General features: G+C 38.8%; 1 protein-coding gene across 7 annotated transcripts in view; it reads right to left on the reverse strand.

The window, feature by feature from the left end:
- Lmbr1 (limb development membrane protein 1) overlaps positions 1–12710 on the reverse strand; it is a 169318-nt gene that overhangs the window by 46424 nt on the left and 110184 nt on the right. For all 7 annotated transcript variants that reach the window (XM_078040917.1, XM_078040916.1, XM_078040914.1 and 4 more), the window contains one exon: positions 200–280. In XM_078040917.1, coding sequence (XP_077897043.1) covers positions 200–280 — 81 coding nt within the window. The remainder of the gene's footprint in view (positions 1–199; positions 281–12710) is intronic.

The following is a 12710-nucleotide window of genomic DNA, read 5'->3' on the forward strand; positions in this document are numbered from 1 at the left end:
TAATGACTTCACACAGAAAGTTCTAACACAATCATTAAGATTCTGCAAATTTTCTAGTATTTCAGACTACACCAAAGAAAGGTCTTTAAAGACAATACAAAAGAAAGGTCTTTTTTTTTTCCTTTTTTTTTTTTTATTGGTTGTTCAAAACATTACAAAGCTCTTGAAGATCAATACATAAGAAAAAGAAGTACAGTACCTAGTTTTGTCTTAAGGGCCTTTACATTTTCAAGTTCCTGTTCCAAGTCCATTATGTTGTATTCCACCGATGAAGACAGACCTACCCAAAGCAAAAATATTTAGAAGTACAACAGAACCCTTCGCACATTAGAACATTATTGCAAATCCTGATAATTGGGAATAAAAACAAATGTTGCTGTGATTTATAAAAAGCACATTCACATCTTTATTATTTAAAACATCCAGGTTCTTCTTGATTAAAAATGTTTCCTAACATACTAACCACCTGATAAATAATGGCTATTATTATGATTCATTAAAACAACCTGCATCGGGCTGTTTCATAGTGGGTAGGAAGGGAGAGCATGGGAGGAATAGATGAACTCTAGATAGGGAAAGGAGGAGGCATAGGGTTAGAAATGATAGTAGAATAAGATGGACATCATTATCCAAAGTACATGTACGAATGGTGTGAATATACTTTGTATACAACCAGAGATATGAAAAATTGTGTTCTATATATGTAATATGAATTGTAATGAATTCTGCTGTCCTATTATAACAAATCAGAATAAAAAGAAGAATACATTTCAAAAGAAAAAAAATGTTTCCTAGAAAATTTCTTAAGTTGATAAAATTCTTACTTGATCTATTATTAATCTTTTATTAATTGTAAGAGCATCACATGCTTACTGTACCAAGTGGGAAAGAACCAAGGTCTCCTCCTCTCCCTTCACCTCCTTAGGGACCACCATCACCAGCACAGCTGACGCTTCCTTACCTTTCTTCATTTTTGTGCTTAGCTTTCATCATATATTGTTGTGCATTTTATATTAATAGGACCAAATAAGATGCTTTACTTGACCATTTGCTGTCCTTTTCAATGCTACATCCAAGTTGACACATAGGGCCAACTCCACAACAGCTGAATAACATTCCATAATAGGAATGTTATTCCATAATAGGAATGTACTACAATTTTACTCAAAATTTTTCCATTTGTGAATATTCAGGTTTTCTTCATTTTTTGCCACTACAAACAATGTTGTAATAAAAATCATCATATGCACATCCAGTATGTTTTGATTCTATTATTTTTGTATGACAAGTTCTCTAAATTCATATCAGAGTCAAAAGTGTGAGCATTTAGTTTTATAAGATATTTAAAGGTTACATTGCCCAAATAGTGCCATTTACTGTAATAATTTAATTTACTGTAATAGTTTATATTTCCATCAATAACTTTTGAAAGTACCTGTTTTCTAGTCTCTTCTCCAGCACTGGAAGTGATGGGTGACAAGTACCTTCCCACTGCTACTTAACACGTCCTTTCCTTGATGTGACTGACCACATTTCCACCTGGGCATCCCTCCTACTCAGGTCTTCTGCTGCTTTCTCTAATGGTTTGCACATAATATCTCCCTATTCTTGTTGATTTATCTTTTAAACTCTGCGACAGATAAGTTAAAATCCCCAGCACACCTGTGCTTTGGTCAGATTTCCTCAGTTCTGCAGAAGCTTCTCCTCATGAACCTGTATTAGCTGCTGAGGTTTCTCTTTGTTGTCATACCTGTCACTGCTGCATCTTCATTATGAATCACACTTTTTACCACTTCATATGACCTCCATCTGCAATGCTTTATAACTAAAATTCTATTTTATGGCCTTAAATTCTAATCTTTTTTATTTGTCTTGCTTGCATATTCACACACCTACACACATACACACCTTTCATTTTAAACATTTTCTCTTATCCAATTGAAACTTATTTGAGGTTTAAAACCCACATCATTGGTTATTGTAACTGAAATTGATTCCCTGGTTAAAACGGAAAAGGAACTCATGAGATATAGCAAGAAACTTGCCAGTGAGGCAAACAGAGGACACCAGGCAGCTGGAAGCGTCAGGATCTCCCTCCATGGTCACTGCAAGAGGAATCTGCCCAACCACTTTCAGTCTTTAAGCTGTTGGGGTCAGGAATGAAAGCCCACAGGGCAAGTGCCCTAAGGACAGGGCTCAGAGTGACCCTTAAGCAAGTGTCCTAAGGACAGGGCTCAGATGACCCTTGAAGGTTCAGTTCCTTGGCTAGAAGAGGTGGAGAACTTTGAAAAGCAATCCCACAGATCTTATTTAATGGGAAAACTCAAAGTCAAAGTTAGGTGCTTTCCTGGAAGAAAGGGAAATGGAGCCTGCAGCCAATATGAGGAACGCATGTTGAATCTGCGATGACCCAGCCTGACCGGGCCTGCTCTGTAACAGTGGAATTCAGGTGGTTTACATCCTTAAGATCTGATTCTGCATTTAGAATAACTCGGTGTGGCAGTGGTACACTTCCATTTCCACCTTCCTCACTGTACACATCACTGTAACAACAGAAATGCTACCCACTGCTTGCCCCTGTAGAAAACTATGATCAGCTTTCCTTTCTTTTTTAACATTCTTCTACCCCCAGAATTAAAAATTATTTCTTTTCATTTACTTATTAGTTTTCTATGTATTTATCACCAATTCAAACTTTGCACCAATAGTCTCTATTTTCTCCTGGGTTTTATATTCTTTGGAATTTCATTATCTTGACAGAGCTTCTCCTAGAGTCTGGGACTTGCCCGCTCCGGAGACTGCTGCCCCTGCCTGGGTGCACATGGTCATCTAGGGCTGCCCTTCTTGCAAGGCCCATCCTCTCCCCCTCCCTTAGGTGGTGTGTGTCCTCCAGTGGCTTGCTGAGAGCAGATGAATGGGAGGGAAATCACATGAGACTGCACAAATGGGAATACCTTTCTCTCGCCATTTGGTTAAATACAGAGTTGGGTGTGTACTGGGCTAAAAACTTTTCTTTCAGAGTTCTGAAGCCACTGCTACGTTAAGAAGCCTGCTGCTGTTCTTATTCCTGCCCCTTTGTGTGTCTTATGAGTCGTGCTTGTGAGTCCCACTGTGAAGTACACAGCATCCGAGTTCCCGGTGTTCTCGCTGTGAGTCCATCTTCATGTGTGCTGTTCAATGCAAGACGAGCCCTCCCTCTGGATCTCCAAACTCATGTTCCTCAAACTGAAAATTTTCTTGATTTTGTATTTTTTCTGCACTATTCCTTCTCTTCTCCCTATCTGGAATTCCTGCTAGCCATATATCAGATCTCCTGAAGTAGCTCTCTAATATTAACTCTCCTATTTTCCCTATTTTTGTAATTTTGACCAATTTCCTGGAACAGTTTTTCTTTATTGTTCAATATTCTAAGTATGCTATTGTTTCTAATTTTCTAGAATCCCTTCCTGCTCACAAGATTCCTTTCTCAGGAATACAATCCCTGTCCCTAGGGATATGAAGAGGGAGTTTATGATGAGCTGTTCTTCTCCCATGCATATTCTGTCCCCCAAGTGCTCTTGTTTGCTGTGCCGCAGAGAGGCTTTCCTCAGACAGTCTGGTGAACCTCATTTGTCTGTTCCTGTTTAAGAATGAAGCAACAGGTCTGGGGCTGGGGTGCAGTGGCAGAGCACTTGCCTACCACAGGTGAGGCACTGGGTTTGATTCTCAGCACCACACAAAAAATAAATAAAGGTTAAATTCTTAAATAAATAAATAATGAAGCAACAAAAATGCCAATTTGAAGCTCAAGACTCTGTGGATTGGACCGACAACGGTGACATTTCCTGTAGAATCACCTAGCTAACAGCTTATTGCTGGATGTGTAGCGCTTTCCTCCTAGACGAGACAGATCCTCAGCTGAGACCCTCCTTCTCTCCCCGCAGGACTGAAGCCTGGCTGTCTAGGTGAGGACTCGTCTGTGGCACTCCCACCCTCACTGCACTGGGCTAAGACCTGCCCTCTGTTACCCTCAGAGTAACCCTCACTCCTCTCCTCAGGAGGGAGACAGGTGCCTGGAACCTCGCTCAGAGGGAGATGATGTGGGATGAGACCCCTTCCCAATAGGCTTTTCAAGCAGCCCTCCTCACTGAGCTCTCACTACTCCGCTTGGTGGTGCCACCCTTAGAGACTCTGGGGGAGACTAGCATATAGACCAAACACACCTGGCTTAGGAGTCAGCTTTCTTGATTCTGCTAAATTGGCTTTTTCCAAAATTCTCTCAGGTCTGCTATATTCCAAAATTTTATTATAGTTTTCTTCTCTCAATTTTTCACCCCTGTAAGTGTATGCTTCTCTGAACCTAGTGTTCCTATCTGTGAAACTGGGTGTATCTATTAGGAAGCTCACCACTAAATAAGAAAATTCAGAGTAGCTTAAAAGTAAGGAAATAAGTTCACGTAATTAGCAGCTTGGAACATAGAGCAAGCTTCCAAGTGAGTTTTCCAGCAGCTCAACAGTGACATCAAGGGACTAAATTGTGCCACCCACATTTTGGCTGAGAGACTGGTGATCTTTCTCCTTTCATTTAACTCTATAATTTCTATTTTGCTGTTTTTTTCATCTCTCCCCAGCTAGTGGGATTCCTGTTTATTCCCCCCCCCACCCCCGTGTTAGGCACTTCAGGGTCACTTTCCCATTCTCATTCCATTCCATATCCACACAACACTCTCTAACTCCACAGGGACGCTTTCTAGGAAAAGCTCATGACTGTTTCATCTCATCATCACTCACTGCTCCCCACTCATCTCCCCAACTCCTTGATCTTGCTGAGGTTGTTTAACAAGATCAAGGAGTTGGAGAGATGAGTGGGGAGCAGTGAGTGATGCTTTAAAAATATTTAGCTTAATAGCCAGGTGTAGTGACACAGGCCTGTGATCTCAGCAACTCAGGAAGCTGAGGCAGGAAGATCGCAAGTTGGAGGCCAGCCCCAACAACTTAGTGAGACCATGTTTCAAAATAAAAACACAAAAATGGCTGGGGATGTGGTGGAGCACCCCTGGGTTCAATCCCCAGGACCCCTACAAAAAGAGACTTAGCTTAAGACTATTACTAGGGGGCTGGGGGTCGTGGCTCAGTGGTAGAGTGCTTGCCTAGCATGTGTGAGGCACTACTGAGTTCTATTCTCAGCATCACATATAAATGAATAAAATGAAAAGGTCCATTGATAGTCTTTTTTTAAAAAAATATTTTTAGCTATTAGTAAATTGTTGCTTCAGTATGAAAGTTAGAAAAGTGTCTCGTACAGATTAACTACTCACTACACAGATGTGAAATGAATAAGCATTGCTTTTTTGCCTTAAGAGATGAATAGAATCTTTGAGATATGTGAGTTCTTAGAAGTAGTCTTTACCACCACCACCCCCCAACTGTGGATGCTGTTCACTGATCCTTAGCAGGCTGCAAATGTCAAGTCTGACGTTGACCTGGTTTTACTTTGTAATTTTTCTATGTGAAAGTTTAAGACCCCCTGGCCCCAAGTCAATATTTTTGAAATTCAGGAATCTTGTAAGATAAAGCTGGATCTTTTAAATTTATTGTTTGGGGACGGGGGTGTGGCTCAGTGGTAGAGCATTTACCTAGAAGGTTCGAGACTCTTGAGTTCAATTCCCAACATTGCTTGCATAAATAGTGATAACTATATTTTACTTTTTATCCCAATTCTTCATAAATTATACAGTACTATAATTAACACTCAATTAGCCTCTGTATTCCATTAGTATAATTCCAAACTACATGCCATTTCCTACACTTGTAAAGAACTATTATTCCAGTAACCAATACAAGGCCAGAAAAAATAACCTGATGATTGTTCACCAGAATAGATGATATTTCCATTGCCAATCTGAAATTAAATGAAAAGACATACATGTCTACCTTATGAGTCCGCCTAAAAAAGCTCAATGCAAATGTCTAGGCCAGTCATTGTATGATTTTTCAGAGGAAAACAACAAGTGACATTTCTGAAATTCTGTGCTTTCACTTCAGGAGGCCCACCTCTAGCCACACAACAGGTGATTAGTAAATACTGACTGGCCTATGAAAATCAAGAACACATTCCTATTATCCACAAACTAGGTGTGCTTTTGTTAAATGACAAGATTCATCTCTACCAGCACAGTATTCAAGGACCTTACCACCTTTATTACATGGTGATATACCAATATCTAAGTTTAAAAAAGCAAGCTTTTGTGGGACAGAATATTTCATTAAAAATGACCAGAAGAAAATGATAGCTAGTGTGAGAAATTATGACACAGTACAAATACATACTAGATGATTATATGAATTTAAGTTGTACTAAAAAAAAAATCCTGAAAAACTGTATTACCATTACTTGATTTCAAAATGAACCTAAAACGTCCAATGTCAACACTGTCTAGTCAATAAGCTGAATTGGTAGACAAAACCTGTTTAGACAAGTCGTGAAAAATAGAAAGGGATTCTCCAAGAAAACCACAAAGCAGCTCATTTAAGGTCAATTTAACGGTATTATTCTGTTTTTCTTCCAGCCCCGACATAAGATTTCACTACCTCAAAGGAAATTGTAAGAGTATCTATTTGCATTCCCCCCAGGTGATTGGCAGTTCAACACCAATTAGTTCAAAATTACACTGTTACTAGCATGCAATAAAAACAACACCTTTCATCTTTCTTACATAGGTAAGAATACCTTCAGAGCCAATAACTTTGATCAAATAAGTATTTTTGATCCTGCCCCACCCGTCTCTTTGGATTCAGGAAAACTAATAGCTAAAGGCAACTTTTCCCAGCTTTATTCTTAAGTTGAAAAACTAGTGTGGTATTAAAAATATCTTGCTTCCAAGATAACAGAATTTCCTAAAGTCCAGCATTTCTTCAATAGCTAAACTTCCTTATGCCTTTTCTTAACACACAAGACAGACTAAATACATAAGACAGCCTTCATACATTAAAGAGCAGATGCTAATTATTTAATTTAAAAAATATTCAATGTATTTTTAAAACAAATTTATATTCTCAAATGAACATGTAAATAATTTGAATAACTTAATGCATACAATTATCTCCCTAAACTAAGCTCAGTGTCCTAAACTTAGTCTCATAATGAATATTATTTGAAATAGAGACCTCCAGTATACATTCTTCTTACATTTGACTTTTTAACATAACCAAAAATAGTTTGCTTAGAATATCTTATCCAAGTAACTCTTTTAAGAATTTGATCATATTTACAACTTTAAATATGACCAAACTGATCTCTATCCTCAAGAATGGGAGGTCACTCAAGTAGTGTTAATTATTTCCAAACACTTAGGCAAACAACTTTGCTGTTAAAGTCCAAGGTTCCTAATAATTCATACAGCAAACAGCCTCCATCTCCCTAACATCTTCCTGTGTACCACAGGCCCAACATTGACTGAGCTAACCCCTGAAAGCATGCAAAAACTGAAATCTCCTGTCCAAATATCTCATGTCTATTTTGCAAGAACTAACGTTATTACAATCCACAAAGGAGAGAGAGAGCCCATACACCAAAACTTTTCCTATGTCTATTTCATCCAGAATGCTGGTATTTGTTAAAGTAATAGTTTCTATTTATTTTATGACACTTTTTATTATTTATGATACTTTTTATGGTGTAGATGGACACAACACAATGCCATCTACAATTATGTGGTGCTGAGGATCAAACCCGGGTCCCGCCCGTGCAAGGCGAGCACTCTAGCACTGAGCCATAAAAAGTAATGTAAGATTTCTGATACCCAACTGAATTGTGAAAATGCAAATATACTTTCACTATTGACTGCAAGCATGATGGCAATTATTAAGCAGTAAACTTTAGGAATGTTATTTAGTGTTATACATAATTAAAATAGTGGTTTGGCTTTTTTTCTACTTCAAATATAAGCTTGAAGGGGCTTAAACTATATAAGATGTTAAGACCATTCTTAATGTTAGATTGACATATGCTACCATTAGGAACAGCACCTCCATGTACACTGTGGTTGTGCATAATAAATCCATCTTCTGTTACCTAAGTTTGGATTATTTTTACAGTATGACTTCTTTCTCTAAATTTCATAGAAAATGATACTCAATGCGTTATTCTAATTTGTCATTACAAAACATTCCTCCTCTACTCATATTGGAATAGTTTATATCTATTAGCTTATATCTTTACAGTTACCTCATTTTCTCTTGCAACAAATAATTTGTTTGGACCACATTTTAACATCATGAAACTGATTAAAGGGCCCAAGAGGCTGAGTAAGTTATATAGCAAGCATCTATCACTGTTTCAGCCCCTGTACAGAAATGATTTCTGCAGGCATCTGATCGCTTCCAGGATGTCTGACTTTATCCAGGCATTTTTCACAATGGTCCAAAGTCTGAGAATGTCAAGACAGTCTCCCTTCAGTGATATATAGAAATATGTATAAATTTCTTAGAATGACCACTGCCAAAACCTAGAAGAATGCCCAGAAAAAGTCAAGATGAAAGTAATGCAGAAGACATAGAATAAAATCTAAGAAAACTTTTCTTTTTTTAATATTTATTTTTTAGGTGTAGATGGACACAACACAATGCCTTTATTTTTATGTGGTGCTGAGGATCGAACCCGGATCCCGCCCGTGCTAGGCAAGCGCTCGACCGCTGAGCCACAATCCCAGCCCCAAAGAAAACTTTTCGTATAAAGTGTTACAAGAAAGACATCAGATAAGCAAAGACCAAATTGCACACTGACCTGCCTGTGATAGCAGGAAATGCCTCTGACGGGACGCATGGCCCTAAAGCAGACACAGACCCCACACTAAGCCCTGGCACCTTCATGCCCCCTGAAAATTCAAACTAGGCTATAAACAGGAAGACTGGAGGACTGACGACAGTGAGAGCATCTGAGGGGTCCCCAAGTTTCAGGAAAAGCTGCACAGCACATGACTTGCTCTTTCTAACCCTATATATTTCAGAATACAAGGGCATTGAAACCCAGAACTCAGCAAAAATGAAACAACCACCTCTGCCATACTCTTAAGAATAAAGAATATAAGCTTCAATGGAAAAGGCTTCTTAAAAAGATTAGAATCAAGTAGGAAAGTAATTGCTACAAAAATGATATACTAACTTTTTATCATGATGATGAAAATAGTATCTAACAAAATTGAACCAAATTATTAAGTTCAAAGGCTACAATATTTTTAAATAAATTACATTAAAAGGATTGTGGAGGTTTTGAACTTAAACAACAAAAAATAATTTCTATTCATTATGGCACTTCTAAAGTTACCCAGTACACCCATAGGCTATACACACACGAAAGCTAATTATTTCAATTAATGCTGTTGCATTACCTAAACATTTAAACATGTTAATGATATATGTATCCTCTTAACACTGGGAAGGAATTACAGAAGATTTTCTACTACAATTACTGTAATGGGACTTGCTGTTGAGCTCCTGCTCAGGGGTCATGGAGTAGAAATGGTTCTTGATTGCTCATGTTCCATGGATACAAGAGGGAAACCACCTTATTTCTGTTATAGCGCACATGGTTCTCCTGCCCCCTCAACCTTGGTGTGTCTGTTGCAGTCCTACTCTGGGCCTTCCTAATATTCTCCAGGAGATTTTGTTTTTTACCCTCTCACCAAATTTTACTTCCCCCACCTTCTTCACTTCTATGGTAAAATGATACTCTCCGTCCTGGGCATTTTCCATTTAAAGGAAATGGCGGGGGAAGGGTAAGGAAAAGCTGTTAGGGGAAGTGGCATGTTGGGTTTCCACACTGAAGAACTATAGGAAACAGAGTACCAGAGGAAGTGAGCTGGAATAGCAGGTGGTAGCACGATTCCTGAATGTAGGAAATGTGAGAACTTGAGTTACTGCTGAAGGCCAGGACCAAGTCATGTCAAAGGCAGACAAAGCTTCACAAAAGAGAGGGCAAGGCATTTCCCAGAGTGCTGTAAATGTCATGAACAGGACACCAAAATCACCATGGACACGACATGCATGGAATCCATGCTCGGGAATATGGAGCTAAAAAGTCCAAAGAGGGCAGAAATGGCCTGGAAGGAAAGGGGGTGACAGAAACAGGTCACAGTCTGAGAGCATGAGATTCCAAGGTTTGGAAAGCAGCAAGGAAGACAAAAGGGCACATACCAAACCCCAGGAGTTAAGGGAGAGTTTTGGGAAAGAAGAGAGCCAACTCACAAAGTGGTCAGGGAGATTGATGGTGCTGGGGAGAGCCATATTTCTCTGAGGAAGAAGAAGGTTGAGGATCCAGGATTTCATTAACAGGTTAACACTCAGTGTCCAACGGCACAAGCAGAAAGCTTCAGGTGCCAGGGGAAAGTGGAACATCAGATCAGAAACATGATGTCCCGAGACACAGCAGCAACAGTCCTGAAGGCAAGAATTCTGCTCTATGTTCTGGGCTCTTGATACGGACCACCTGTGATAGAAGGGCATCGAGAAAAACATGCCCATCAGCCCTGAGTCTCAAGGCGGAAAGGAGGGGAGATGTGTGCTGAGGGACAGAGAGGGTGGGAGTCTTTCCAGATCACAGAAGTTCTACAGACATCTCTTCACCCCCTCCATGCTGATGGGGACACAAGGCAGGGGCTATCTTAGCCAAACGGGTACAGCTGTAGAGCCAAAGGAGTGAGGCTTTGTGTTACCTTCCTGCTCACGAACACACAGAACTACTCCCCCACATCTTTTTCTTAAGTGTTGATGCACCTGAATAACTCTTTATATGTTCTTATCCCTTTTCTTCCTTCTTCAGTCAACTGGTCTATGATCTTGAGACTTGGAGTCTTAATTCATCGGCACTACATTTGACCCTTAAAAGATATGCAGTAAACAAAAAGGAGGAGGCAGTAGAGAGTGGTAACAGGATGGCTTCTTTAGTATACTGATAAACACCGCAATAGTGCACGACTTTGCTTTATTGACACTCTTTATGGAAATGACAATATTAACAGGAACAAAGCCTCTTAAACAAAGCTTTGAACCTATAGCACCCTCCATGTTATGAAAATCTATTCTTGCTTTTTTCTCTATACATTAATATATTAAGAACAATATATTAAGAACACTGGAGAAAACATAGTTAAGACATAGCTAAGCATTCCATCTTACAGCTATACTGATATTTTTTAAATGAGGCATGAAAATTCAACTCCAATAACACAAGAACTGCTACTCAAGTCTTACTATCTTAAAAAAAAATAGTAGCAGGATTCCTATTACTCCCTTGATATTGTTTAAGTGTCATAATTTTTTCAAGTAACCGTAAAACTGAACTGAAGGAACCGCACAGATGTCCCAGAGAGTCCTATGATGTGCATCACACGTACCATCCCTCTCAGTATGCCACTGACAAATTCTGTGATACATCAGCACTCATACTTTGTATTTTAAAGTCTTTTTACTTTCATTATTCTACAATTATCTTCAATGGCAATAAAAAATAGAGACTTCTATTTTAGAATTTAAAATATAAAGTAACTTACAACAAAATATTTCTGAAATGATACTAGGTCAAATAAAATACACGAGGATGGTTTATCCTACCAACCTATCTCTGTACTTTCTTTAAAAATAGCAAATTATCAAAATCTGTTCTTGCTTTTTTCTCTATACATATTGATCAATATATTCTACATAATCTTGCAGTTGTTTTGTGTGTGTGTGTGTGTATGTGTGTGTGTGTGGTGCTGGGAATCTCGAACCCAGGGCCTTGTGCATGTGAGACAAGTGCTCTACCAGTTGACCTATATCCCCAGCCCCAGAATCTTGGAATTCTTTTTTTTTTTCTTTTTAATTTTTTTGTAGTTGTAGATGGACAGAAGCTTTTATTTTGTTTATTTTTATGTGGTACCAAGGATCGAACCCAGTGCCTCATATATGCTAGGCAAACGCTCTGCCTCTGAGTTACAGCCCCAGCCTTGGAAGATTATGAATCTTGCAATTCTTAATCCCTGTTAGTCAAAACATCAATTTTGCCACAGAACCATTTATGTATAATAATCAGTAATAACCATTTAGCCTATTATCTCCCACCTGAAATAGTCCACAGTGGCTAACCAGCAGTAAAAAGCAAAATCATAACCTTCTAGCACATCATCAAAGAGCTTTGTCAAAAAGATTTTTAAAGACGCCCTACTAGCCTGAACTATCACAAATGATGCCTGGCTAGCCAAAGCACTCACTGTCCTGACCTCTATTACCCTCTCTACCCCCAGACCATCCCCTCTACCTTCTCCATGCTACTGGGATCTCTCTCTTACTTTGATGCGGCTGCATTTTATATTATGGTTAGCTTTCTAGCCAGTGTTTTCCCTTTAATTTCTTTGGATATAGTGAACCACTTTTGAGTTGAGGAGTCAAAGGATTGAGGATTCTGAAGGAACCCTTCCCTACCACGCAATAGGAAAGTGAGAATAGGCTTCATTTTTATTTTTTGTCTTGATAAGACTTAACTCAAATTCTTTCATTCATGGAATACTATGTTTTACCCTTTCTTATCTAAAGACAGAAATAACACACACCACAGGCTGAAACATGTCTATATACTGCAGGAGGTAGTCTGACATCTTGCTAGAAAGCTAACCATAATATAAAATGAAGCCACATCAAAATAAGTGACTCAGGCTTGTTTACTACATAATAGCATGATCATGTAAAGAAGACAA

This window comes from Ictidomys tridecemlineatus, chromosome 2, assembly GCF_052094955.1.
Source record: "Ictidomys tridecemlineatus isolate mIctTri1 chromosome 2, mIctTri1.hap1, whole genome shotgun sequence".
Taxonomy (NCBI): Eukaryota; Metazoa; Chordata; class Mammalia; order Rodentia; family Sciuridae; genus Ictidomys; species Ictidomys tridecemlineatus.